The sequence below is a fragment of the Ceratotherium simum genome, chromosome 30 (assembly GCF_057802395.1).
Source record: "Ceratotherium simum simum isolate JZ-2026a chromosome 30, ASM5780239v1, whole genome shotgun sequence".
Taxonomy (NCBI): Eukaryota; Metazoa; Chordata; class Mammalia; order Perissodactyla; family Rhinocerotidae; genus Ceratotherium; species Ceratotherium simum.
The window spans coordinates 28,889,942-28,917,513 of record NC_141929.1 but is presented as its reverse complement, the minus strand read 5'-3'; the positions used below and the strand labels follow the sequence as shown (position 1 = coordinate 28,917,513).

Genomic DNA, 27,572 nt, shown 5'->3' with positions numbered 1-27,572 from the left:
AACTGAGTTGGACAGGTTGCTTTCCTTTCCTGGGTGGCAAGAGATAGGTAACAGATAATAGGAATGCCCTGGGCCCCCTAAAAGGAGTAGAACTGGCTTTGCAGCAGTAGCACAAGAGATTTAAATGGCCCCCGCAGGGATGTAGCCCATAACCTTTACCTTGCTCTCAGTACAGCAACCCGATGTGCTAATAAGCAGCCCCGGCTTGATGTCTTGGTGTAGCAATAGGAAGAGGCATCTAGTAGTTATGTGCTTACATTGTGTTGACAAGGGAGGTGTGCTGCACACCCCTGCACCCCTCACTGTTGCACCCCAGGAATGGCATTTCCCCATTCTCAAAGATGACTTTCCCTTCTGGGTGAGTCCTACCTCTTATATTCGTTCTTTACCCAGTGCTGAAAATCTTGGAAGTTGGGTTTTTGTTATATGGTAGTTATTGTTCTTCTTTTTGTGTGTGTGTGTTGGGTGAGGGGGGCGACATAATAGGGAGGGGTTCACAAAAGGCAGTTAGATGGACTTATATGAGTGGCTCTCTTGAAGACCTGTGGCTTTTCCAGAAGGCACAGGTAAAATGGGATTGTATCATGGCTGTATGGGCATGCCCTTGAAGAGACTGGGCCTGCCAGTATCTGAAGTCACAATGCTGCCCGTAAGGCTGTAGGCAGGTCCAGGAGGAGGCACTGCTCAGAGCTGTGTGCTGAATTCTCTTCAACCTGTGAGAATTTGTAGACCATCTTGTAAACCAATTTGAATTATGGGAGCAAGTGATTTGTTTTGCCTTAATGGACCCAAATCCATCACATAATTGTCTGACCCTTTGTTTAGCCCAGTAGCAGAAAACATGTACAAAATGGGACCCAGCAGTCTGACAGTGACAGATGGCCTGGTGCCCACACAGCGCCATGTTATAGCACCAAGGTCTGCCACCTGTGGCTCCAGAGCTGCCTGCAGGCCCAGGGACCTGCTGAGCTGGCAAATGGTGGAACTCCACAGCCACTCATGCAGGGTCTGCTGCCACCTGCTGAATGAGTCCGGCTATGCTTTTGCATAAATGCACAGGGAGAAATCATACAACAGCGTTAAAAATATATTGCAGTTGGCGATGTCAGCTCTGCCAGCTTAGCACTGCTTTCTGCAGAGGTACTTTTTGAAGATAAATATCTCTATCTCTATATAGAGATAGAGATATATATTTAATGAAATCTGTGAACAAATGATTTAAAAATATTAAAAATTTTTGTAGAATACATGCAGTGAGCCTTACTCTAAACATCTTAGTTGGAGAATAAAGCCTGGATTTACTGTTCAGTCTGTATTCCTTGCAAAAGGAGATTCAGTCTCGTGGGCCTTTTAAGCTGACATTTTATGTATTCTTACTTTATTGCATTAAATATTGGTCTAATAAAATAGCCAAACATGCTATAAAACCATATTCAAGTTCCCCAAATCTTGAAAAGGCCCAAATTTCAAAACCTCTCTCTTCATCTTTTGGGCTTTATCAGTAATGCACATCTCTTTGCATTCGAAAAATTCCTTGAGGCGTTCTCTGTAGGCACCACAAAGGGAGCTAATGAAAAGCTTGTATACACCATCTGATCAGCCCAGCGGCTCCGAGTACTGGCAGGATTTCTGTTGTGCTCATCTGAAAACAGTATCTTACTTCGTCCTTCCTCACTTTCTCCTTAAGTAGCAGTTTTACCATTGCAAAAATTTCACCCGAGAGAAGGTTTCAGAAAGGTCATTCCTTCAGAAATTGGGAAGAAGGTTTGGGCGAGGTTAAGGGAGTAGGTATTTTACTCAGGACAAGCTGAAGCAAAATAGTGGGTACAACTCACAGTCTTGTCCATATGGAAGTCAGACACTTGTGCATTTCACTATCTGAAGTTCTAATGAATAGTTGCAGTGCTGCTTGAAATTCTTGTTTCATCTTGGAGCAGACCCTCTTGATTATTCTGTTTTTTAAGTTTATTTTTTGATCTACTTATTTTTCTTTCTTTCATTGTCTTCCTAGATGTTGCTTGTGTCTTGGCAATGTTTTTTTCAACCACAGTGAGCATTTTCTACGGTAACTGCTTGCTTATGTTAATATTATTTTGTTTGGAATGTTGGTTACAGATTTTCTACTAATTTGTATATATTGTATGTATTAAATGAGAGGAAATATAAGATTTTTATGGCACCCACCGTGTGTTTCTGTCTTGTGTCAGATACCTTCTGGTAGCATATCTGGCCTGCTGTGGGTGCCTCACTTTTCATTTTGACAGGGTAGATTGTTAAAGGTTGGTTGTTGAAGGGGAAGAGATGTGGAATGGTCTTTTGTGTTTTGAGGGTCATGTGAAATATGACTATCGCTTTGTGGGGCCAACTTGGACTAATTATTTTATCTTACTTTGTTTTATTTTTTAATGGTCAGGAAATTTATGTGTTCTTCCATTCAAACCGTTTGTGTAACTGTCCAGTACATCACTTATTTGTTGTAGGTGGGAAGCAAAGAACTGTGAAGCAATCACTTTAGGCTCTTTTTTGCCATCTTACTTTCCTAGCTCAAGTGGTTACTGAAATTTTTCTTAGGGACCCTTATTTCTTATAGTTTTCACTTCTGGAAAGTAAATAAGCTGAGAGAATTTGGCCATTTGACAAAAACAAACATATTTTTGCCCACTCCCTTTTTCTACAATGAGAGTTAGCTATTCTATGGTTAGGATAGTTGTATTCTGAAACCCAGAGTCTGCGTGGTGATTAAAAATCAGGCAGTTTCAGGGCCGGCCCCATGGCTTAGCGGTTAGGTGCACACGCTCCACTACTGGCAGCCCGGGTTCGGATCCCGGGCGCGCACCAACGCACCGCTTCTCCGGCCATGCTGAGGCCACGTCCCACATACAGCAACTAGAAGGATGTGCAACTATGACATACAACTATCTACTGGGGCTTTGGGGGAAAAAAAAGGAGGAGGATTGGCAATAGATGTTAGCTCAGAGCTGGTCTTCCTCAGCAAAAATAGGAGGATTAGCATTGATGTTAGCTCAGGGCTGATCTTCCTCACAAAAAAATAAACAAATAAATAAAAAATAAGGCAGTTTCATACCTATCTTTCTCTATCTTTGAGCCATTTAAGAGCTAGTTTGGCTGCCAGCTATGTGACCACACATTTGATAGGAGAATCAGCTTACCTTGCGGTTACATTCTGGATTGTTCTCAGCCAGTATACATTGCCAGGCAGTGCACTTCCTCTGTTAAAGATGGAACACGTGGCTGGAGGTATTGCTTGAACAGATGTACAGTGTTTATTATTCCACAGCAATAAATAGCAATAATGTTTTGGAATGCTGTGGGGTTGACATCTGGAGCAGTGATTTCCAGCTTTTTTGTCTGTGACCCATACTAAGAAATACATTTTACATCATGACCCACTTCATATGTACAATTAAGTATATATAATTGAAAGAAAAGTTTCACAAAACAATATTTACCCATACCACATATCTCTGTTGCATTTTATGTCATTAAAAACATGCTCATTGATTTTATGACCCAGTTGTAGGTTCTGACCCACGTTTTGAAAAACACTGTTCTAAAGGAATGCCAAAAACTTGACATTTATTGTCTCATTCCTCCCCTAACTATATGAGGTAGGGGGAAGAAAGGAATGAATGCAAGTGTAAAATATCTGTTTATCACACCTTGACTTGCTGTGGTGAGAGACAGCATGGTAGAGAGGAAAAAGGTAGAAAAGGGGTCAGGAAATGTGGATTCGAAGTCTGAGCTTTGTTACTTACTAACCAGGTGACCTTAATATGGAACCACAATATTTTAGAGTTGGTAGAAGCTCTAGAAACCATCTTGTACAGCCCTTCCAACTTTTAAACCTAAATTAAGACCATACTTTAAAGTATGATCCAGTTAAGTAGCATTGAGAGACAGTTTAGCATTGGATTAAAAGTGAGGACTAGAACCAGATGTGTGTAACACACACCTAGCACAAAGTAATCACCATATCCATGCTTTTGTTAATACTGGGGTGCAAATTAGTATTCTCTGAGCCTTCAGCTTCATCCTCTAAAGGGGAACTAATAACTGAAGAAGAAAACAAATTTAAGGATGTTTTGCTCCCCTCCTGGACTCCATCCTTTTAGAGAAAAAAAGAAGTTTGTCTTTATTTTCTCGATTTAGAAGTTTACTGTACTCTCAGTATCTCAAGAACAGTTGGTCTCTTGGGAGTTAGATCTCTGTTTGAATCCCACCTCTGCCTCTTCCTGGTTGGGAACCCTTGGTCAGGTTAGTTAAATGCTGCAATCTGTTTCTTACCTGTAAAATGGGGCAGGAGTGGATGGGGGAAAGTGGGATGTTCATGTCTGTTCTTTCATATTGTTAAAAGATTAGCAGTAATGTCTTAGAATTGCTTAGAGCAATGTCTGGCCCTTAATTGTTTCCTGAATGGGAGCTATTATGTGTTACAGAAAGCTTGAAACCAAAACCCATTCAAGGAGCCAGTTAGAAGAGGGTCTGTTTCCAGGATTCTGGCAGTGAGGAGCGGTATACAGATGGAGAAGTCAGGAGTAGTTATCTTACTTAGCAGGCCTGTAGATGTTTATGGAATGTTCTTAATATTGAGTAGACCAGCAGTAGAAGGTCTGAGTGGGGGCTGTGAACAATTAAAAAGTGCTTGTTGGAAAGAAGAGAGGATGTTCGTGATGAGGAGCTCTGTGGGTAATAGGCGGCTGGCATCTCCCAGTGGGAGGTGACTGCTGGGCCCTCTCTATGCTGAGGGGTCTTCAGTGTGGCAGGGAGCCACACTCAGTGAGAGAAGCCACCTCCTGGTTCACCCTTCATGCCCCAGCTCACCTCTACAGAAAACCCACTTTCTGATAAGCTGTAAAAGTGTCTCTTTGGGATGAGGGGCTTGAGAGGTGCCCCACAGAGAGCTGGAAGGAAAGAAAACACACATGTGGAAGGGGAAGTCGAGGAAGAGACCTCTGGGAAACTTGGGCTGAGGCAGGTATGTTTCCGCCCAACTTTTCAGTTCTTTAATTTATTTTTCCTTGAGGTGTGTTCTTTAAAAGAAACTAACTGCCACTAGATGGCACACAGATCTCAGGACTATTCTGACTGTATAAATTATTTTTCAGATTCTTTTCAAAAGATAGATTGCTAATGTGTTAGGTTTAAAAATAGAATATTATGTATAGCCTATTTTATTGTTTCATTTTACAAGAGAATAAAGGAAGAAAACTTAAAATTTAAAATCTACATATTTTGTGGGCTCAGTTTGTGCTGTAGAGAAAGCCCAATTGTTGAGGTACATGATGGCTCCTGGTGTTTGTTCAAATGTGGATGAGGTCTAAAATTTGATTCTCATGCGCAAATGCTTTATTTAATTTATTGAGGTTTTGGAATGTAGCTTTATAATGAATATTTTGTTTTATTTTATTTTTATTTATTTATTTATTTGTGTGAGGAAGATCAGCCCTGAGCTAACATCCATGCTAATCATCCTATTTTTGCTGAGGAAGACCGGCTCTGAGCTAACGTCTATTGCCCATCCTCCTCCTTTTTTTCCCCAAAGCCCCAGTAGATAGTTGTATGTCATAGTTGCACATCCTTCTAGTTGCTGTGTATGGGATGCAGCCTCAGCGTGGCCAGAGAAGCGGTGCATCAGTGCGTGCCCGGGATCCGAACCCGGGCCGCCAGTAGCGGAGCTAGCGCACTTAACTGCTAAGCCACGGGGCCGGCCCCTATAATGAATATTTTAAAGAAGAGAGTAATCTGCCTCAAAGCAATATCGTTTCTTCTTTTTTTTCTTTCTTAACCACTACTTGAAATTTCATCTCTTAGAAATTTTGGAATTCTGTGTTTTACAGAATATTATGTTGTTTTTAAACAAATATGTCTGATTATTGCTTTGCATTTGTGTTTTGATTTTGTGTATGTGGGTTATATGTAGACATGGGTGCAGTTAAAAGAATGGAATTGGCTGGTCGTTGACTGGGAAGAGCAGAGGAAACTCAGAGAGGGGTGGGGCACTTGGCACACTCCAACCAAAAAGAGAACAATGAGACCAGGCCTTGTCAGGCAATGGTTATCACCACACCCCCGACCCCCCCCCAAAAAAACGTGGCTCGCTTAGACAATCAGCTTCCCATAGCAGCAGCCATGAAGAGGTGCAGCAGAGCACAATCTATGCCTACCCTTTGTTCGGGAACAGCAGTCGGTGATAATAGTTTCATAGCTTTATTTATAAACTGACACTAAAGCCTTTAGCCATTGGAGACCGCTCATGAAAGGGAATTCGTAATAAAGGTCTGTTGACTTCATGTAATCATTTGCCGTGAAGAGTGTAAACAAGGTCCATTAAAATCCTTCCCATCATTTCGTGTCTTGCTCCCCTGTGATGGCCAGGAGCAGGCATGTGGTGACAAGCTGCCCCCTTCTGAATGACCACATGGGATCCTAGTTTTATGTCTTCTGGTTTCTTGAGGCCATTACGTTAGTAGGTAAGTGACCGATGCCTCTGTCCACCCCACTCCGACACCAGTTATCAGTATAGGAATTTGGAGCAGTCTTCATGTTGTGTCCTAGAGCTGCCGAAGAACTGCCTCAGAGCCTGCCCTGGAGGAGCCTGTGAGGGAACTGTTTCCTGGGCTGCTGGCTATTGTCCCTGTCCATGCCAGTGCACTGCCCAGGTTGGGGTGTGACAGCAGGTGTGGGAGAATCGTGAACCAATACCTGAGAGATCTGGGAAATCTCTGAAGATTAGTAATATTTTATTTAAATTTATATCACCAGTCTTATCTGGCCCCTCACCCTTGTTTATTTAAGAACCAGCAGCCTCATATCTGGGACTGTTTGAACAAAATATACTAAAATATTACAGTTGTTAAAATATAGTAAGTGATCAAAAATTAATTAACTATAACAATAAGTTCCAAGAAAACTGTCAAATAATATTTTTTAATTTACCATGTCATTTAAAAAGCTTTAGCTTAATTCTGCTTTGTATTATATTCCCCCAAGAGTTCCTTAAAAAAAAAAAGCAAAAACATGATTCTGAAAAAAACAGGTCATTTTGGACATGTATAAATGCAACAATAGCATGCTTCACATGCAGGTACATTGCATTTCAGAGTATAGGTGGATCTAACGTATAGGGTGACTCGAATTCTTTCATATTACAACTAAGACTTTGATCTCTACCTATTAGTTGATGGATCATCTTCGTTGTTCCTACTTGGCCCTCACGCCCCAAGCTGTGGAAAAGAAGCTTCACCCTTGTGTGAAGGTCAAGGTGTTGGTGTGGCGGCAGGCATGGAAGCCATTCTATCTGCAGCTGTGACTGACTGTCAGGACACTGTCAGGACAGGGTCCTTCCGCCTCCTCCCTACCACCTCAGCTTGAGCAATGAGGACAATGAATAGCAACAAGGAGGTCACCCTGGGCATCTCTTTCTTTAATGTCACCAACAGATCTAAACGTAGTAGATACTCAGAACTACATGTATGAACCTTGGACCAAACACTTGATTACGTCATCTCATTTAATAATAATTTTTGTGTGTGTGTGAGGAATATTAGCCCTGAGCCAACATCCAATGCCAATCCTCCTCTTTTTGCTGAGGAAGATTGGCCCTGGGCTAACATGCATGCGCAGCTTCCTCTACTTTATATGGGACACCGGCACAGCATGGCTTGATAAGCAGTGCATCGGTCCGTGCCCGGGATCCAAACCTGCGAACCCCAGGCCGCCAAAGCGGAGCATGCAAACTTAACTGCTACGCCACCAGGCCGGTCCCTAATAATAAGTTTTCATATGAGTAAACTAAGGTTTAGAGGGTTTGGGTGAGTTGGCTAAAATCATGCCATTAGTAAATGGAGGCATCAGGATATGAAACTAGGTCTGTCATCATATTATTGTGTAGTTGCATTTTGCAGGCATTTGACCTGTGCATATTAAACCAGACTTGTGGACTGTCTCCTCTTCACCGACCTATATTAAACAAGCAGCAGATGTCATCAGGCATGAAATAGGGAGTACATGTGGCAAACCCCAGAAGAAATGTGTAAATAAATTATTCTGGGGGTATCCCAGCCATTGACAAACAAGTGAAAAACACCCAGATGAATGGATGGCGATGGCTTCCTCAGTGTTGGGAAGAAATTAAAGAATTAATTGAAAGTAACAGAGAGATAAAAACTAAGGAACAGTTAGAGGAAGTGTGACTGGCTGCATAGTCAAAGCTGTATCTGTAATATGGGCCATTTAGGAATTTTGAAGGGCAGTCTTGACTGTTCACATTTGATGTGGAGTACTGTCTCAGAGGGGCTTTACCTTCTAACAATCGTCATGTGCTCCCAGAATGGAAGAAACTAGGAAACATCTGTGAAAACCATCTATTTTAATGTTTTTGAGTTGAGAGAGTTTTGTGAGGGTTGGCAAGGTAGCAGATATCCTTATGTTAATTTTTTTTTCCTACAGTGTACTTTTTATTATTAGAAGGTTTATTTTAACCTAAGTTGTGTCATTTCTTCCCTCTTTCCTAGGGCTTCCTAAAGAATGAGAAGGACAATGCCCTGCTGTCTGCCATTGAAGAGTCCCGGAAGAGGGTAAGAAACGAACCCTAATGTAGATGTACGCCATTGTGGAGGGGGCATTGTGTACCAGGGTGTGCAGGTTCTGGAAGCTGGAGCCTGTGTCCCATGCCCACCTTTCCTACTTAGACAGTTAGTTCACCAGAGGAAGTTCTGCAGGAACCGTTTTTAAGGAAAATACCGTGCTTATAACTCTATGTGTATTTAGTGACTGAAGTGCATCTGAAACACTGGACTGGTTAATTAATTATTAGATTCATCTTAAAATGGAAGGGCCAGACAATTCTTTGGTTTCCTTTTTATAGTATAAGTGGTATTTTGGTTTCTACTGAATCAGCAGTTCAGAAAAGCAATTATGATCATTGATAATTTTCCTCAATTTCTTTTCCTTTTATCACACAATTTGACTTTCTGTGCTACTTTTTATATTAACATTTTCCTCAAGCTCTTTAAAAAAAAGCATAGCTTGGTGTTCAAAAGGATGGTAGATCAGTCAGCCAGAGCTGCCATTATACGTGCAGCAATATTTTGCAACAAGTATTCCTTCAAGATACTCAAAAGATCGTTTACTTTGCTAACGTGAGTTATCTCCATTTGTTTTTGACAAGGATTAAAAGATCAAAACCTTTTCAAAACATTCCATTATGGAGGAAGAGATTTTTCAGGCCACTGGGGTCTTCTGGGGAGGGAGGAGAAAGGTTAGCAATCACATGGAGTTGGTTCTAAAAATGCAGCTTTTCCCAGGAAGGAGGCTGGTGGGTTTACGCTAGTCTGCGAGCAGTGACTGTCTCTGCAAAGGCGAGTAGGGGTGAAGGGGACCTCTATTTTGCTGTTTGTTTATATAACCGTTATATCAAGTGAAATATATTTATGTATTATTTATGTAGTTTAAAAAATAATAAAGAAAAAAATGCTGCTTCTCAGTGTGCTTTATTAAAATCTTCCGTGTGGGTGGAAATGTCTCGATAGGGCTGATATGAGTGAGATACAGGGCAGCAGGGGGGCTTGCCAGCTCTAATTTATAAGAAAATGTTCCAAAAGCATTACTTAAATGACTGATAGGTTTAATTAGAGTAAAATTCCCTAAAATTTCATTAATTATATTTTTGGCAATAGTACTTATTTCTAGAAATAGAGAAATTCGTATGATTCAGATTTGAAAATATAAAAAAAAAGGCTTTTTTTTTTTGTTCACACTTTGAGTGAGTTACCAACATGGACTCTCCTGCTGTAAAGGACCAATAAAATTAAATTAGGATTGTCGAATGCCACCGAGCCTTATTAATCCATTTACCCTGCAGAATGTGTTTCTGGAATTGGCAGTCTCTGAACATTGTGCCATACTGAGACTAAATGTGCAGCCAGCCAAAACATTTAAGTGACATACCACAGTGCAAAATGTGTGCATATGTGTTTGTGAGGGAGATGTTCCGGTGTTGGGAGCCAGCCTGGGGGGAGACCTTTTATCTGTCTGGACACTGGGAGACTGCTGCTGAGCAAGAATCATTTTCAAACAAAAGGTGAGTGGCTTCCTGGCATTTTGGTGGTAATTTCATGTTTGAATAACTTACCAGTGTCCTGCTGAAATGCCAAGAAAACAAGCTACAAAACCACAAATATGTCCTATCTTTTCTCATTTGGTGCATCCCAGCAAAAACAGAACAACATTATCAGAACATATGTAGAGTTTCTAAAAGCCAGCAACAGCTCAATAATAAGCGAGTGTGAAGTCAAAGCATATTGCCCTCTTCCCTTTATGAAAATGGGGTTCACGTGCTCCCCACCTGTTCTTAATTCAGTTGCCCAGTTCTCTTCCTGCTTTCCTTTCTTAACTGTGTTCAAAGAGATACATTTCCACACATAACTTGATTTAATCTACAATAGTTTCTTCACTGCTTTGTCGTTTTCTGTGGTTTGTTTTGCCTTCCTTTTAATTTTTAGACCTCTGCACCTTTCCAGGGTATCCCTTCTCTCTTCCCTTGAGTTTCTTTCCTTCTTGTCCCTTCTATTCCCTACCTCCCACCTCACCTCAAACCCTTACTGTCCTCCTCTTCTCTTACGTCTTAGTTGAGTAGCTCTGTTGATTCTCTCTCATCAGCTCCCCTAGTTGACATTCTTCTTTGCACCTAATCTGGTGGTTCAGACGTGGGTCTAAAGGGAATAGGCTGGAATAGGGTGGATGAGTGGCTAATCATCCCTGATCAGCCCACAAATTGGGTGTTCCCTTATCTCTAATGTAATTAAGATGAGCTGGAGTTGGCATGGTCAAGGGAAGAGAATTTTAATGTTGGGCCATTTATTTTTATTTGAAGCTCCTTATCACACTAATGATGAATGGAACCACAGTGCTGTTCATTCACGTTGTGGGGCTGTTTCTAAATGAGTAAGCTGGCGTACTTCTCAGATATATCTGAGGATTTGAGCCCAGAAAGCTGCCAGTTGTCAGAGTACCTCCTATGTTCTCAAAGCAGGAGTTCTTGGCACACAGGTGGGCAGCCTGATTAACAGGGGATGGTTAATTCCCACTCTTGTTGCTCTGACACTTACATGATGCTGGAGTCTGCCCTCACCGTCCTCATCAACAGTGCCTTTGGGTGGTAAATTGTCTATTTTCTTCAGTTGCTTTTACTACTCTGCCATTCTTTATCAGCCAGAGGATTTGTTCTTAAGAAAAACTCTTTTGACACTGTGGTGTCCTGGGTCAGTGCCACAGCTTAATCAGTGCCTCCCTTCCTGTTGCAAGCTTAGAAAGCTGTATGGTGTGCCAGCCTTCCCTCACCTCCTTATTTCTACCCACCCTCGTCCTTGTGCCGCGTGGCCCTCTGTTTTCCTTACTGGGAGAGGCTCGAGGCTGAGGAGGTGGTTGGTTTGACTACTAAATAGGAAGAGTTTTAGATGAAATTGTGTCTCACTTATACGCTGTTTCTGGATGCTTTCCAGGAAAACTACCCTTTTCCCTTTCCCCCCACCGCACTTTTCTGTTCCAACATACTCCTGTCTATTCAAAATGCATAGCATTCGTGTTTAAGTTCACTAATGTAACAAGAGAAAATGACTCTTCTCTCAGTAGTTTTTCAGTCCAGGCTGACTGGAATGGTCCATTCTGCCTGGCTCAGTGAGAAGAAAACCAGGTGGAAGACTGTTTTTAAAGTTTGCAATTGTCATTTCTCACTTTGTCTTCAGAATACATATCAGAAAAGGGATCCATTGATAGATGGTCCAAAATCAAACTTGCAAGATGTGCCAGCCTTCTTCCTGATCATTTTTGTGTGTGTCTGGTGTCAGTCTTTTTCTTAATAAATGTTAGTCCGTACTCAGACATCCCATTTATAGGAAGAGTATATGTTTTTCTAAGAGTTTGCCAAAGCTCATGTATATGGATATTATCAGTATAAATGATCTGCATTGCCAAAAATAAAGCAGGCGTTACTAATACTCATTCCCTTGGTGCTGCCTAATTAGATGCCAGTCTGATTGTAAATGAAATGGCTTTTTGAAAAATGGGCTTAAGCTGATGGGAAACCTGGGTCTGCCAATTAAAGAATAATAGGCTAAGAATGGTCATGATTCAGTATATCTCTATAAGTTGCTTTAATTTCCTCCTCAGAAGTTTTTTGTTTTCTTTCCTCCCTTCCTCCGTCTTTTTTCTTTCTTTTCTTTCTTTCTTTTTTTTCCTTTTCCTTCTGAGTGCCTTTGTTTGGCAGCAACCTGCAGTGTCACCAGTAGACAGGAGTGAGATTTGCCAGACATTTCAGTAGTGACTTTGAGCAGACTGATAAGAAATCTAATCGCAGAAGGCTGTTTTTCTTCTACTGGTTTGCTTCCTCCTATGAAATTATTACTGTTCCTTAAAAAAAATAAAGACACTGGGAGAATCTTTTGTTTTTCTTTTCTTATCTTAGGTGCTTATTAAATCTTAAGATACCATTGATTTTATAATCCATCATTATTTTATGTACTACAAAGAAAAAGTACTTCAATTTAAACTGACATGCTATCAATTGTAATATGTAGCCTAATTTCAGAGGTTTTAAAAAGATACTTGTCTTAATAAGCACATGAAAAGATGTTCAACATCAGTAATCATTAGGGAAATGCAAATTAAAACCATGGGATATCACCTCACACCCATCAGGATGGCTACTATCAAAAGGAAAACAGAGGGCCGGCCCCATGGCATAGCGGGTTAAGTACACACGCTCCGCTTCAGCAGCCCAGGGTTTGCAGGTTCGGATCCCAGGCGTGCACCAATGCACTGCTTGTCAAGCCATGCTGTGGCGGTGTCCCATATAAAGTAGAGGAGGATGGGCACAGATACTAGCCCAGGGCCAATCTTCCTCAGCAAAAGGAGGAGAATTGGCATCGGATGTTAGCTCAGGGCTAATCTTCCCCCCCCCCCAAAAAAAAAGAAAAACAGAAAAAGGTGTTGGCAGGGATTTAGAGAAATTGGAACCTTTGTGCATTGTTGGTGAGAATGTAAAATGGTGCAGCCTCTATGGAAATAGTATGCAATCCCTCAAAAAATTAAATGTAGAATTACCATATGATCCAGCAGTTCTGGGGGATATACTTCTGGGTGTGTACCCTCAAAAATTAAAAGCAGGAACTTCAAAAGATATTTGTACACCCATGTTCACAGCAGCATTATTCATAATAAACAAAAGGTGGAGGCAGCTCAAGTGTCCATGGATAGATGGATGGATAAACAAAATGTGGTATGTACATACAATGGAATATTATTATTCAGCCTTAAAAAGGCAGGAGATTCTGCATACGCTACAACATGGATGACCCTTGAGAACATTGTGTTAAATGAAATAAAGTAGTCACAAAAAGACAAATACTGTGTGATCCACTTATATGAGGTACCTAGAAGTAGTCAAAATCATAGAGACAGAAAGTAGAATGGTGGTTGCCAGGGGCTGGAGGAAGGAGAGAATGGAGAGTTATTATTTAATGGGTATAGAATTTCAGTTTTGCAAGACGAAAAGAATTCTGGAGATGTGTGGTGTTGATGGTTGCACAACAGTGTGAATTTATTTACTACCACTGAACTGTACACTTAAAAATGGTTAAGATGGTAAATTTTATGTTATGTGTATTCTTCCATAGTTAAGGCTTTTAAAAAAATGTGTTAGACTTGATGAAATATAGAGTATATTGCAAACAGCTGTCAGTAAATTCTTTAAGGATGTTTTTTAAAGTAGATTGCTTTTGTTCCACCTATGGAAAGATGGTAGATCTGAGGGCTTTGAATTTCTGTCGAACTTTAAAGGAAGCTCTGTTCTTTGTTTTTTTGTTTGGGTCATCTCTTTCTGCTCCTCTCTGACAGACCTTTGGCATGGCTGAGGAGTACCATCGAGAGTCAATGCTGGTCGAGTGGGAGCAAGTGAAACAGCGAATTCTGCACACACTGCTGGCATCAGGAGAAGACGCCCTTGACTTTACTCAAGAAAGCGAGGTAGGTTGAGTCCAGAAAATAAACCACTATTCGTAAAAATGTGAGGTCAAGGAATGCTTATCTCCTTTACTACGGGCAGTCTTGGCACAGCTGGTTACTATCTCCCACCTGAAACTCTTTCTTGACTTGGCTTCTAGGATGCCCATGTTTGCCTGGATTTCCTCCAACGTGTCTGGCTTCTTCTGCTCAGCCTCCTTTGCTGAATTTTCCTCAAACTCCCTGACCTCTAGATGTTTGAGTGTCCCAGGGCTCAATCCTTGACCTGTTCTTGTTTTTCTCAGTCACTGCCCTGTTGATCTTATCTAGGCTTGTGGTTTTAAATACCATCTGTGTGCTGAACACTCAAATTTACATCACAGCCCCAAACCCAACTCGTTTACCTAGTGGCTGTCTTGGCTCTATTTGGATGTCTCATAGCCATCTCTAGCTAAACATGTCCAGAATTGAGTCATGATAGTGACTGCCCCCCACTTCCCTCCCCATGCTAGCCTTCTCTTCTCACGGAGTTTCTCATCTTTATAAATGTCAGGTCCAATTTTTCACTTGCTCAGATCAAAGGCCTCAGACTGCTTTTTGTCCTCTTCTTCTCCCACCTAGTCTCTCTCACATGTTGACAAATCCGGTTAACCCTACTCTCAAAATATACCCAGAATCCAACTGCTTCTTACCACCTCCACTGTTAGCACTCTGGTCCAAACCACCATCATCTCTTGGTCAGATTATTGAGCTAGCCTCCTAACTTGTTGTTTTAGTATCTATTGCTGTGTAACAAATTATTCCAAACCATAGTGGCTGAAAACAAGCATTTAGTGTAGCTGGGTAATTCTGGCTCAGGGTCTCTTGAGGCTGCAGTCAAGGTGTTGGCTGGGGCTGCACCCATCTCGAGGCTCGACTCGGGGAAGATCCACTCCCAGGCTCACTCATGTGTCTCTTGGCAAGCCTCAGGTCCTCTCTGGCTCTTGACTAGGCACGTCAGTTCCTTTTCCTCTGGGTGTCTCTGTTATGCTGCTCACAGCGTGATAGCTTTCTTCCCCTAGAGCAAGAGTGAGGGATCCGAGGGAAAGCTAAAGCACCCCCAAGATGGAAACCACAGTCTTTCTGTGACTTAATCTTGAAAGTAATATCCTGTTTCCTCTGTTTGTTTAAAGTAAACCACTACATCCAGCCTACACTCGAGAAGATTATACAAGGCCTCAAATCCCAGGGCATGGGAGTTACTGGGGACCATCTTGGAGGTTATCGACCACACTGGTCTCCCTGTTTTTGCCCTTGTACAGTCTCTTCTCAACACAGCAACCAGGGTGACACTATTAAAACACAGATTAGATTGATCTTGTCAGTCCTCTGCTCGGGCCCTCCAGTGACACCCATCTCAACTGGAATAAAAGCCACAGTCTTCACCGTGACCTGTGAGTCCCTGCGTGATCTGGTCTTGTTGCCTCTCCGAGCTCACCTTACGCTGCTCTCCCCGTTGCTCTTGCTGCTCCAGCCAAACGAGCTCCTGACGGGTTCCTTGAACAGACCTGGCAGGCCTGCTCCTGCCTCAGGTCCCCTGTCCTGCCGCCTAGAATGCTCTTGCCCCGAATAACTGCGTGGCTGTCTCCCTCACTTCCTTCAGACATTCACCCAGTGCCATCTCGGTGAGACCTTCCAAGGCCTTGATAGCTGAAATTCAAACCAGCGTCTCCCCAGTCAACACTTCCTATGTCCCCTTTCCACGCTGTATTTTTCTTTTTAGCCTTCCTCCCACGTACCATTGTACATATCGTATGTCTTTATGTTGCTTGCTGTGTGTCTCCCAGTGGAGTGTAAACTCAATGAAGGTAAGGAGTTTTGTTTGTTTTGTTTACTCTTACATCGCCAGTGCCTAGATGAGTACCTGGACATAGTGGATACTCAAGAAATATTTGTTGAACAAATCATTTGGCTCTAGCTAACTTTGTGCTAACTGAGGTATTAGAGATGATGACTTTAGAGTGAGTGTGTTAAACAGGGTTTGTTTTAATTGCCAGTGTTCATGGACTGGTGATAGTGCGGAGTTGAGGATTTTCTTCTCTTTAAAATCCAGTTTTTAAAAAGGCAGTGTATTTATGATTCAAGAATCAAAGTACCCTGTCCCCGAAAGCCCATCCCTACCTCCTTTACCTCCCACAGAGGTAATTACTATTATTACTTTCTTGTGTATATTTCCAGTGTTTCTTTACGTGAATACAAGGATATGATACTATATATTCTTATCCACCCTGCTTTTTACACAAAAGTTAGCTTACTTTATGCTCTGTTCTTTATCTTGCTTTTTTTCACTTACTATATCCTGGAGATCTTTTCTGAGAGGAATTTTGAGGCTGCATCCTGGGACCAGCAGGAAGGAGTGTCTTGCTTGGTTAGTGATGTCTGCCCTTGTGCCAGGGGTGCTGTGGCTTGCCACATATTTACCACTCTGTGTTGCGGAGAGAACACTCCTGGGGTTCAGATTGTAGCTTCACCGCTGACTAGTTCTGACCTTGTCCAAGTTATTTGACCCTGCAGACCTTCAGTGTCTTCAGTGGTGAAATGGGATTCCTGGGAAGATCCGGGGTAATGGAAAGTACCTGGCCCATAATGGCCATGCCTTACTATTGTCTCAAAAAAAAGTCGTTTCAGATCATTTGGAGGTCAGATTAAAAATTATAATATAAAAATTATGGTGTTAGACATTTCAAGTATTATTGCCAATGCTTCCTGATAAGTCTTTTTCCCAGAAGTTGTTTCATAGCTAACTAGCATTTTTTTTCTCATGAGAAATAGGACAGTTGAGGCTCAGAGAGACGTGTAATATGCTGGTGAGACTCAGGACTGTTGGCTTCTAGACCATTGTTCTGTTGAAGTCTGGGTCAGCGTGGGTAGCTTGGCAGTTTGTCATGCCTGTAGGATAACGTCACACATCCTATATCTATAAATTTGCTCCTGATTTAAAAACCAGTTTTTCTATTCTATTAGCCCCCAAATAATAGACGCTAAAGTCGTTTATCTTAGGAAAATACTCATTAAGGACTGTCTTCCACATTTCTTAGATTCAAAGACTTCAAAGACTCAGATCAGAGTCTTTGGGAAAGAAGAAAACCCTTGGCCAGCCTGATGTTTCTTTCTCAGTTTCTTGTGAGTCTGGACAAATAAGTAGAACAGCTCGTGGTTTATAAACTTCATTTTTAAAATGGTGTTAATGGGTTGTGGTCTCTATGGGGATTTGAAAGTAATTATAAGCTACTAGTGAGATGTTCTTTCTTGATTGCTCTTCTCCTAAAAATAGACTAGCCTATTTGGTAGACTCTTCTTCCTTGACCTCGAGTCCCCTTGGAAGAGAGTTATTGATGCTTTTGCTGTTCTCTGTCGTGACACCTAGCAGAGTGGATAGCTTTGGTGTAAAAGCTGGCAAGTGATGCATACGGTTCTCCCTTCAGGTTACCTAGGGAATTGCCATTTTTAGAACCTTGTAGGTTTTGTTGTTTGTTGCTATTGTTTTGAACTTTTTTCCTGAAGTAGAACATATGTACAGAAAAGTACACACATCATAAGTATACAACTCAATGAGTTGTCACAAGTGGAACACACCCAGATGAAGAAACAGAACATTACCAGCACCCCAGCAATGCCCCTTGTTGCCTTTCCAGTTACTACCCCTCACCACCACCACCAAGGGAACTGCTGTCCTGATTTCTGACATCATAGATTAATTTTGCCTGTTTTTGAACTTGATGTAAGTGGAGTCATACAGTATGTACTCTTGTTTCTGGCTTCTTTTCCTTAACATTCTGTATGTTGTTGCCTGTAGTTATAGGCCATTCATTCTCATGACTGAACAGTCGAACTGCAATCTGTTTATCCATTCTGGTGTTGGTGGACATTTGGATAGTTTCTAGTTCTTGGCTTTTGTAAATAGTGCTATTGTGAACATGCTTGTAATGTGTCTTTTGGTGAACATATGTTAGCATCTCTGTTGGGTATACCTGAGAGGGGAATTGCTGGGTCAGAGGGTATGCACATGTTCAGCTTTAGTAGATAACTGCCAAACAGTTTTCCAAAATGGCTGGAGCAATAAACCCTCCCACCAGCAGTATGTGAGAATTCCATTTGTTCCATATCCTTGCCACACTTGGTATTTTTTGTTGTTTTTAATTCAGCCATTCTGGTGGATGTGTGGAACCATGTGTTTTTACAGGCTTTTTCCATATACTTTTCTTCAACATGATGGAGAAGGGATATTACCTCCACTTGGGTGGGCACTTTCTCTACCCTTTTTATGGGAAACCTCATAGTGTGAAGGCCGGAGACAGGCGTTGGAATTCGGCAGGCTCGGTGTCCGGCCTGAGTTTCCTCCTTGTGGAGGCCTCTCTTGAAGAACTGCTCTAAGGGATGTGGAACATGCATGAAGAGAGCCGGGGCCGGCACAGAGTGCACACTCAGTACATCCCAGCAGTATTTATGGTGGTGGTTAGTGTTTAGTTAGCTGCACATTACTAAGTTTATTTTAATCATTTTAATATGAATCTGTCCCTTTTTAAGTGTTTCCCTTGATTTAGAAAGTATCACTAGGAATGAAAAAACAATCTTTGGGCATAAATAGAAGAAATAATTAAAGAAGTATGAATTGCTATCTAAATCGTTCTTTTCTGGGCACTTTATTGTCAGGAATAAGGTTGTTAAAATCCAGAGTCATTAGTTAGGAAGGAGGCTTTCGATCATTTTGAATTGACTTACATTTGAAGGAAAATGTCCAAATTTGGATAATTTAATATAAAGAGAGGCTTGAGGCTTTTTTATTATGATTATTATTAAGCAAAAATGAACTAGGGTATAGTGGTTCCTGAGACATTTTTTCTCCGAGCCTTCCAATAACAGAAGAGCAATGACACATTGGTAGTATCTGTTCCTGGCAAGTTTTAATAAGGGAAATGAGGCTTTAATCATATGAATTCAATTTGGAAATTAATTTCCTTAGGATATCATTGAAGAGAGAGGTATAATTTTTAAAGGAAGGCAGGAATTGAAAGATTGTTAATAACTTTTCAAATTATAGTCTGAATAAAAACGGTATGCTTTGAAGTGTGGGGGAAGAGGGAGAATCCCCCTCTGCCCTTTCCCTTAAGGTTCTTATGGCTGGTCAAATAATTAACAAAACAGGTTAACAGGAGAAAATAATACCAAATTTAATAACACATATACATGGGAGAAACCAGGGACACTGCGTTTCTCAACACAATAGCAGAAATTCTCATCTTAAATACCATATTCAGCTAAAGACAAAGGAGGATGTTGGGGGTGGGGGGAGTCAGTTACAGGAGATTACCACTAAAGCACGGTAAACAAGAGTAAGGTTATTATGCAGATTTAAGGCCTCACTTTTCACATTGATAAGTTTCTAGAAATGAGGTCATCCCCCCTCTTCCCAATACAGAGAGGGAGATTCCTTTACAAATGGAGATTTCCCTTATAAATGTAAATGTTTGTCTGGCAACTCCTCGCAGGGCCATCCAGAGAATGTGGCCAGAGAGACAGAACTTCCGATAAGATGGGCTTGTTGGTGCCTTTTCTATTGTAACATCTATTTTACATTATATTACAGCCATCAGATAGAAGATCTGTTCCAGGAAGGAGTTACTATGTCAAATTCTTTAGGCAGTTAGTGGGGGAGGTCAAATGTCCATCAGAGAAAACAATCAAGGTAAAGAGATATATTTCAGGGTGGCCAAATCTTGATCTCCCACAGAAGCAAGAAAGAGACTCCTGGCTAAGAACCCTTGTGCCCTCGTCCCTGCACCTGGTCAATGTGAGGAAGAACACGCCAGTCTGTGCTGCTTACGTTGTAGCACGAGGGGTTTGAGCAGTGTTGGCAGTTGTTGCCATATCTTAGCTGACTTTTAAAACAGTATTTAAAGAGAAATTTATCTAACCTCAGTGAAATCTAGTGGCTGTGTTGGTATTAGACATAGTGGGTGGTCCTTTAATGTATTGTCTGGAAAGTGACAGCCTAGCAAGCAACAGGCTCGATAGCAACAGGCTAAGTTGTAGCTTAATAATTACAGATAATGGTGGTAACATTCCACGCTGTGATGTGTGGACGGTGTGTGTTGAACATAGTCTCTAATTTTGATAGTTGAATTACTACCATATTTCATCAATTCCTATTCACACATCTTTTCCACATTCTAACATTTCTGAAATCAGGATATGTCTTAAATTCAGTGATGTGTCATAGTTTAATTGACAGCATTTTTCCTTCTTACATAAGTAACATTTTGTCTTACAATGGCGTATTAGATTTGATGGACTATAGTAAAATATAGACCAACAGAGATTGAATTTAAAAACCCCAGACTAGATGATTCCAAACTGTATTTTATGGTGCCCTGGTAGGTTTGAAGTAGATTGATTTGTTTCACATATTAGAGTTTGAGTAGGATTTCAAGTATAGAAAGTGCTGTACTGCTCTTTCAAAAAGAAGTTTAAAAAAACCAACTCAAAGGCCCTTCGTTATATCATCGTGATGTATCATACATGAACACCCCTTCCTCTTGCACAGTATTCTGGTAGGTATATAGACCTACTTGTGAAAACTCTGCTGCTCTCCTCCACCCCCACCCAAACAGCCTGTGCAGTGGTGCACATCCTTCCAGTCCCCTCTCAGGTACTTATGTGCACATTTATACGTGTACGTCCATCTGATCAATTTATTCCATAAATGGCATCATTTTCTATATTAGATTCTGCAACTTAGCATTATGTTTTGATTTTTTTTTTAACTTATTTTGGAGCTTTTTCTAGGTTAGTGCATGTAGGTGTCTGTCACTTTTTAGTGGCTGTCATAGGTTTCATCGTATAAATGGCCTAAGTATTATTCTCATTTTATCCACAAAGAGCGAGGCTCCAGAGACGTTAGATGTTATTACCCAAGGTGACACAGTCATTAGTTGGGTTGCATTGAGAACCTGGGTCTTCTGGTCCTCAGTTGGTGTTTATTTCTGGTAGTACTGGGCTTCTGTGTGCAGATTTCATAGCCAACTATTATAAATTAATCATTTTGGTTCCATTTTGCTTACATAAAGCCAAGAACATTACACTTGGAAATTAAAAACTCTCTTCCTTCTGGGGTATCATCATATTTCCTTTTTACTCTAGACTTGTTTTGCTAGGAGTGCTAGTTACATTCTTTTTTCCCTAACTAGAATGTGCCCTCCTCGGGAAAGAGTTTTATTCATCTCTCATACACTTTGCACCAAAGTAGTTACTTAATAAAAGTTTGCAGTTTTCTCCAGCCACGTCCTACATGTTCTGGAATGCTGTTTTAGAATGGCTGTTTTGGGAACACCGTCTACTCTGAGAAGACCCTTCTTGTGTCTCTGCTCCCAGAGGCTGCTCTTTCTCCACACATCTCCAGACTCCTGGGTGAGCCCCTTGTTTTCCTCTCTGGCCCTGCCCTCCCATCTTCCTTGTCTTTCTGGTCTCTGATTCCCTGCTCCTGTCTTCCCTGCTGTGGTTCATTCAGGCCCCAGTGCTGGGAATACCCAGAGGTCCGAGGAGTCTGGAATGTTATTCCCACAAAGCATGCTGGCATCTACTTTCCCAGCCCTCAGGCAGGGCCGGGCTTTGAAATTCCAATGAACATTTGCAGTTCCTCTGCTCAGGAATGTACGTGTACACATCCTGTTGATGGGTAATTGACTTTGTGTGTGGTGAAATAGAGGCTTGGCCAAGGGCAAAAGAAGGAAAGGTACTTTTGAAAACAAGAGCATTAGGCAAAATTAATTTAAATGGAAATTTGAAAGCTGAAAACTAACTACTTTTTTAATGGACAATTTTTAAAATTAGGTCTTTAGTATTGGAAAATATTTCTCAAGGCTGTTTATGTATATTTAGCTGAAACAACTATGTCCTTGCAGAAATGTTTTAGTGCTGTTCCCCTTTTCATCCCCCTGTTTATTCCCCCCAGTTAGGTTGCTGGAATTAACAGGCTTAGTGCTCTGTTCTTTAAAAAGAGTTGGGGATCATCAGCTTTCAGATGGTTAGTTCTGTTCCAGAAGGGTGGCTGCCTTATGGTTCAGTCCTTAACTCAGCGTTACTGGGAACACTCAGAATTAATCCAGCAGTAGAAAATGAGCTGGTGGTCGGTTCTGTTTATATAAGGAATATATGTTTGCATAGAAAAATGAGATGAGAATTTCTAGCCAGCACAAAGTTAAAGATTTTAGGTTATGTTTCTGTAGTGTCCATATCTATCCATTGTTCAATATAAGATTTATTCCTGTGTTCATTATGGTTGTTTATTTTTGTTTAAAAAGTGATAACAATAGCTAGCATTTATTGGCCAAGTGTTGGGCATTGTGCTGAACTCTTTCTTCTTATTCCTCACAACAGTGCTGTGAAATAAGTACTGTTTTTCTCCCCGTTTAATCTTCATCACAGACCTTTGAGGTGGGTACCATTACTGCCCCTGTGTTACAGCTAAAGAAACTGAGGCTCAAAAGCAGTATACTCAATCAAGATCACATAGCTAGTGAGTCATGGAGCCAGGATTTCTAACCACTACCCTCCCTTGTTCTCTGATGGCTGTCTTTGGAAAGCTGCCCTGGCAGGCAGTGTGGTGCCTGACTGGAGATGCAAACCATGGCTCCACTGCTTCCTGTTGGAGTGACCTCGGGCAAGTTGCTTTCTCTGTGCTTTGGTATCTTCATCTGTAAAATGAATGTAATAAAAGTACCTCTCTCATAGGGTGGTGGAGTTAATACATGGAAATTAAGACAGTGCTTGGTGCGTAGTAAGTGCTCAATAAGTGTCGCTATTATTATTGTAATATGGTGGTTTCAATAATTCTGTGTTTCAGTAGGGATGCTTTCAGCTGTGAGTAAAGAAAATTTGAGTTTCGGTGGCTTGAATGGGGATTTATTTTTTCCACCTAACAAGAAGTCTGCAGGTGAGGAGAGTGTTGGCCTTAATTCAGTTGTTATGCAGTGCCATCAGAGACCCAGTGCCTCCTTGTCTTTGTATACCACCATCCTTAGCGCATCCACTTACTGTAGGTTCACAAGATGGCTGCTGCAGCTCTAGACATTACATTTGCATTCAAGGGAGAAAGCTGAGAGGCCATGCCAGGCTCTTTGTTCTCCCTTTATCAGGAAAAGCAGAAACTGTCCCCAGCACACGCTACCAGACTTATGCTTTCATCTCATTAGCTTGGACTTAGGGCACGTGGCCACTCCTGGTGCAGTAGAGGCTGGGAAAGGGTATATTCAGTAGTGGGTAGGAATCAGCTTGTGAAGGCCTTTTGTTAAATTTCAGAAAATTTGCGGTCTAGTTGATATCACCTGGGATAGCTTGAAATCTACCATGGTGGGAGTGTTTTTACCACAGAAACCAGCAAATACTACAAATCAGGCCCCCTTCCCCAAACTGGTTGTTAAACGTTTACCAGCACACCATTGTATTTAACTCTATATATAGCTGGAAAGGTGGCAGGGAGTAGAGGTGAGAGATAGGGATTGGGAATGGTCATTGGGTCAGCCAGCCAGCAGCATCTACCAAAGTCAGTAAACTGTTTAAAGCTCTTTTAATACCAATGACTGCAGAAAATCAGAGCTCAGGAGGACCTCTCGAGATTGTCTAGGACAGCCCCTTCATTTGACTGATGCAAACCTGAGGCTCCAAGAGAGTGTTCTTTGCCCCAGACCCCGAAGCCAGCGAGTAAAGTGGTGCTCCTGGAACCCAGGTGTCCTGACAGTCCAGTGTTAAACTTGTGGGTTTAAACCCACCTTTCTGCCTCCTGCTCCTCTCCTGTTCTCCTGTTCTGAGGGCCTGCTCACGCTAGTGTTCCTTTTACCAGCTTGGGTAGTGCTAGGAGGTTCTGCTGCTGTCTTCCATTGGTTTCCAGGAAGCCTACTCTAAACTGCTTTGTTTTGGATTTTAGAGAATAGAGCATTGATTTTTTTTTTTTTTTTTCAGTGAGAGAAGCTTAACAAATTTGATCTCTGCTACAGTACAAACTAATGTATTGGAAATTTAAAGATATACCTAATATACCTAATAGAATATACCTGATTTTTATGTGTTTACAGTAGGGAATAAGCTTAGCTAAAGATTAGTCTTCCTAAAAAAATACTAATAACGTTTTTCATATGTTTGTGCCTAACTCTCCCCATCAGAAGGTAAGCTCTTTGGGGACAGGCTCTGTGGACGGGCTTATTGTCATCCTGTGGGGATGGATGCGCGCACAGCTGTGTACGTGGCAGGCGCTTAGCAAATGTTTACTGAAGGAGTGAATGACTGCCCAACTTACACTGGCTTCACATCTTCAGATGCAGAAAATTAATCAGCAGCTGTTGTCTTAGTGTGGACTCTAGATTGGAAATGTCTGAATCTCCCAGGATCGTGACCGTATAAATTCCATTCCGTAGGCTGTCTGATACGATTGATGGAAACAGGAGGCTCACACATAAAAACGACAGCCTCATTGGTGTGAAGACACAGAGAGGGAAGATGAGGTGGAGAGGGGCTTGGGATTGAAACTGAATACTGGAAAGATTTGTTTCCAGAAGCAGTCATTGGGATATCCTCATAGCTTATCCAGCCTCCTATTATTTTTAAGTTGAGTCCCATACCTGCTCCCTTCTCATGTATTCATGGTAAGAGAGTTGCATTCTCTTGAAACCTCTAAAATCATCATTTTGAGGAAGTCTGACTGGGAAACAGACTCCTCACAGCTTTGTTAAAGATGGGCATATGTTGGGCCGGCCCCGTGGCTTAGCGGTTAAGTGCACACACGCCGCTGCTGGTGGCCCGGGTTCGGATCCTGGGTGGGCACCGACACACTGCTTCTCTGGCCATGCTGAGGCCGCGTCCCATGTACAGCAGCTAGAAGGATGTGCAGCTATGACATACAACTATCTACTGGGACTTTGGGTGGGGGGAAGAATAAACAAATAAAATTATTAAAAAAAAAAGAACTTGTCTTTAAAAAAAAAAAAACGATGGGCATGTGTTTATATGAATTTTTTTTTCCTTTACACGGCTGAATGCTGTTCTTAACCAATTCCGAATGTGTATTTATCTACAGCCAAGTTACATCAGTGATGTCGGCCCCCCTGGTCGAAGCTCTCTGGATAGCATCGAGATGGCCTACGCCCGGCAGGTGAGCATGCTCTCAAGGAAGATCGAATCTGGGAAAATCCTGTGTGAGCCCTTTGGGAAGTAGAAGGGAACAGAGACTTCAAGTGAAAGTCAAACCCTGAAAGCAAGTTGGGTGTTCATTCAGAGGACTGGTTAATATTTTACCATCTAGGTCCCTAGAATTCCATCAAATTGGGTAATAGAATACTCAGATTTGATTTAGGGAAATTGAAATTGGCCCTCTGCACTAACTAAGGATCTCATTTTGCATTTGGCAGTAGCCCATGTACAGTAAAGCCTTGAGTAACTGCACTGCTTAGCAAATGGAGTTCTGTATTAACTGAATTACCTGGTAGACTGATGGTATTATCAGAAATCCTTCTTCACCCCTTGCTGTTGAGAGACATTTTCTAAATGCTTTTCTGCCTTGGCAAGCATAGTGTACTCAGCACTGCTTAATATTGTCCTAGAGAAGCTCATGATATTTGGGGATTGTGGTTCTGGTTGTGTGTGTCATGACCGTGCGGTAGAAGGGGTATGGATTGAGATGCTTTGTGGTAAGCACGGGAATGCTGTTGGACTGAAACTGCCCTGAGGACAGTACATAGCTGGAACTGACTTTTTGAATAAGCAGTGCTTATTCAAAATGTGTGTTTCATTCTAATTTGCCACTTTCCTGCACAAAGTACCAAGAAGGGAAGACGATCTGGTTTCTTGAATTGAGGGTGGTGGACTTCTGTCCCCCTTTAGATTGTCCTGTACCAGCAGTGGCCAAGGAACACTTGCTCAGTTGTGACCAACTCCCGTGATTCTTTGAGGGGAGAACACATTGGTGCCACTGTGGCCCTTAGCATTACCCACTTCCTTACTTCTAACCTGGAGTGGGTGGTTGGAGGCAAAAACGCATGGCAGCTGCGGAGGTGAGCAAGGGGCAGTGAGAAACTGTTAGACCCTCTGCCCTTTAATAGAAGTCTACTTTGAGCTGCCCATTACTTAGCAAATGGAGTTCTGCGTTAGCTGAATTACCTAGTAAGCTGATGGTATTATCAGAAATCCCTCTTGCACTGCTTGTTGAGAAAAATTTTCTAAATGCTTTTTTCAAGTCTCTCTCATTCAGCATACTGTTCCACTTCGAACTCGCGGCAACTGAAGCCAGCCTCATCAGCTTCCCGCACACAAGTCTCCCTCTTTTCAACTCGCTCGTGTTTTACTACTGGGCCTTCGTATATTTCTTTCTGCTTCAATTTTTAGATATCTTTCTCCCCGGCTACATCTACATCCCTTAAATTTCGCCTTCATTATGTGACTGACTGCTTCCATTGTCATCGCCACTCCCCGATTTCAGGCCTACTGAAATGTATAAGCTTCTGAGGAAAGAAACTATGTATCTTCTGTATCTGTAAAGACAAAAGCTTCATAAAACTAACTTTTTCTAGCACTTAGGACACCGTAATGTCATGTATCTGTTTACACGACTGTCCCCTCCAGTGAAGAGTGTATTTTTGTATCCTGTTGAACACAGTACTTTGCTAAGAGAGGGCCCCTAATAAATGCTCGTTGAGTGAATAAACACTTCCTTATAGTTTAAAAACCATTTTATTTAATCTTTATAATACCCCTGGAGGCTGCCTGATACCATCTCCCATTTAAAGTAGAGGGAATTAAGGCTCGGCGGGGTCCTGATTGTCTAACATCACTACCTTGATCAGTCCTTGGTAGAACGAGGACTCCGGATACAAAGAGTAGAACTTACTAGTTTTTAGCATCATTATTTTAGTACTTTTAAAGTAAAATTCAAAGTAATAGTGGTTTTCCCATACCTTAAATAAACATCACGTGGTTCCTTTTTTCTTGAGAAAATTTAACCAGAGGAGCAGAGATTCCTTTCAGGAGAAATAGGTACTAAATGTGCAGCAACTGCTATTCTAACATCCCTGGAGGGCTGCGACTTGACGCTCCTACACAGCCTGCAAGCCTGGGCCTGGGGCCATCAGTCCTCACGCCAGATGGATTGCCGAAATTTGCCTCAGGTTCTTAGGAAGCGGCAGCAGTCCTTCCATTGTCCCATCTCTCTCTGGTCCTTGCTTGTTGGGACTGAGGGTCTGCTGGGCAGGAAGGCGCGGAACTGCCTGTGGTGCTCCTCCCCCAGGACCCTCCTGCTCCATTCTTCAGGTGTTAGGAAGGCTGGGGGAGCAGTTACCTTTGGTGTGTGTTGATGCTGCCGCCCAAAGCTCAACCGCAGAGCTGGGGGGCTGGCCAGAGGCCTTGCCCTCCGGGCAGTGTGGATAGCTCAGCCACTCTCAGGAAGAAGTTGGCTGAAGCTTCTGCTGACCATTGGGCAGAAGCTGGCTTCAGAACTGCTTCAAGAGGTTTTAAAAAGAAGAGGTACATAT

At 41.9% G+C, this 27,572-nt stretch overlaps 1 protein-coding gene across 4 annotated transcripts in view; it reads left to right on the top strand.

Annotated features, from left to right (window-relative positions):
* The window catches only part of NUP93 (nucleoporin 93), a 114,325-nt gene that overhangs the window by 65,093 nt on the left and 21,660 nt on the right, over positions 1–27,572 (top strand). For all 4 annotated transcript variants that reach the window (XM_004431630.3, XM_087420225.1, XM_087420227.1 and 1 more), the window contains 3 exons: positions 8,535–8,597; positions 13,915–14,043; positions 25,127–25,201. In XM_004431630.3, coding sequence (XP_004431687.1) covers positions 8,535–8,597; positions 13,915–14,043; positions 25,127–25,201 — 267 coding nt within the window. The remainder of the gene's footprint in view (positions 1–8,534; positions 8,598–13,914; positions 14,044–25,126; positions 25,202–27,572) is intronic.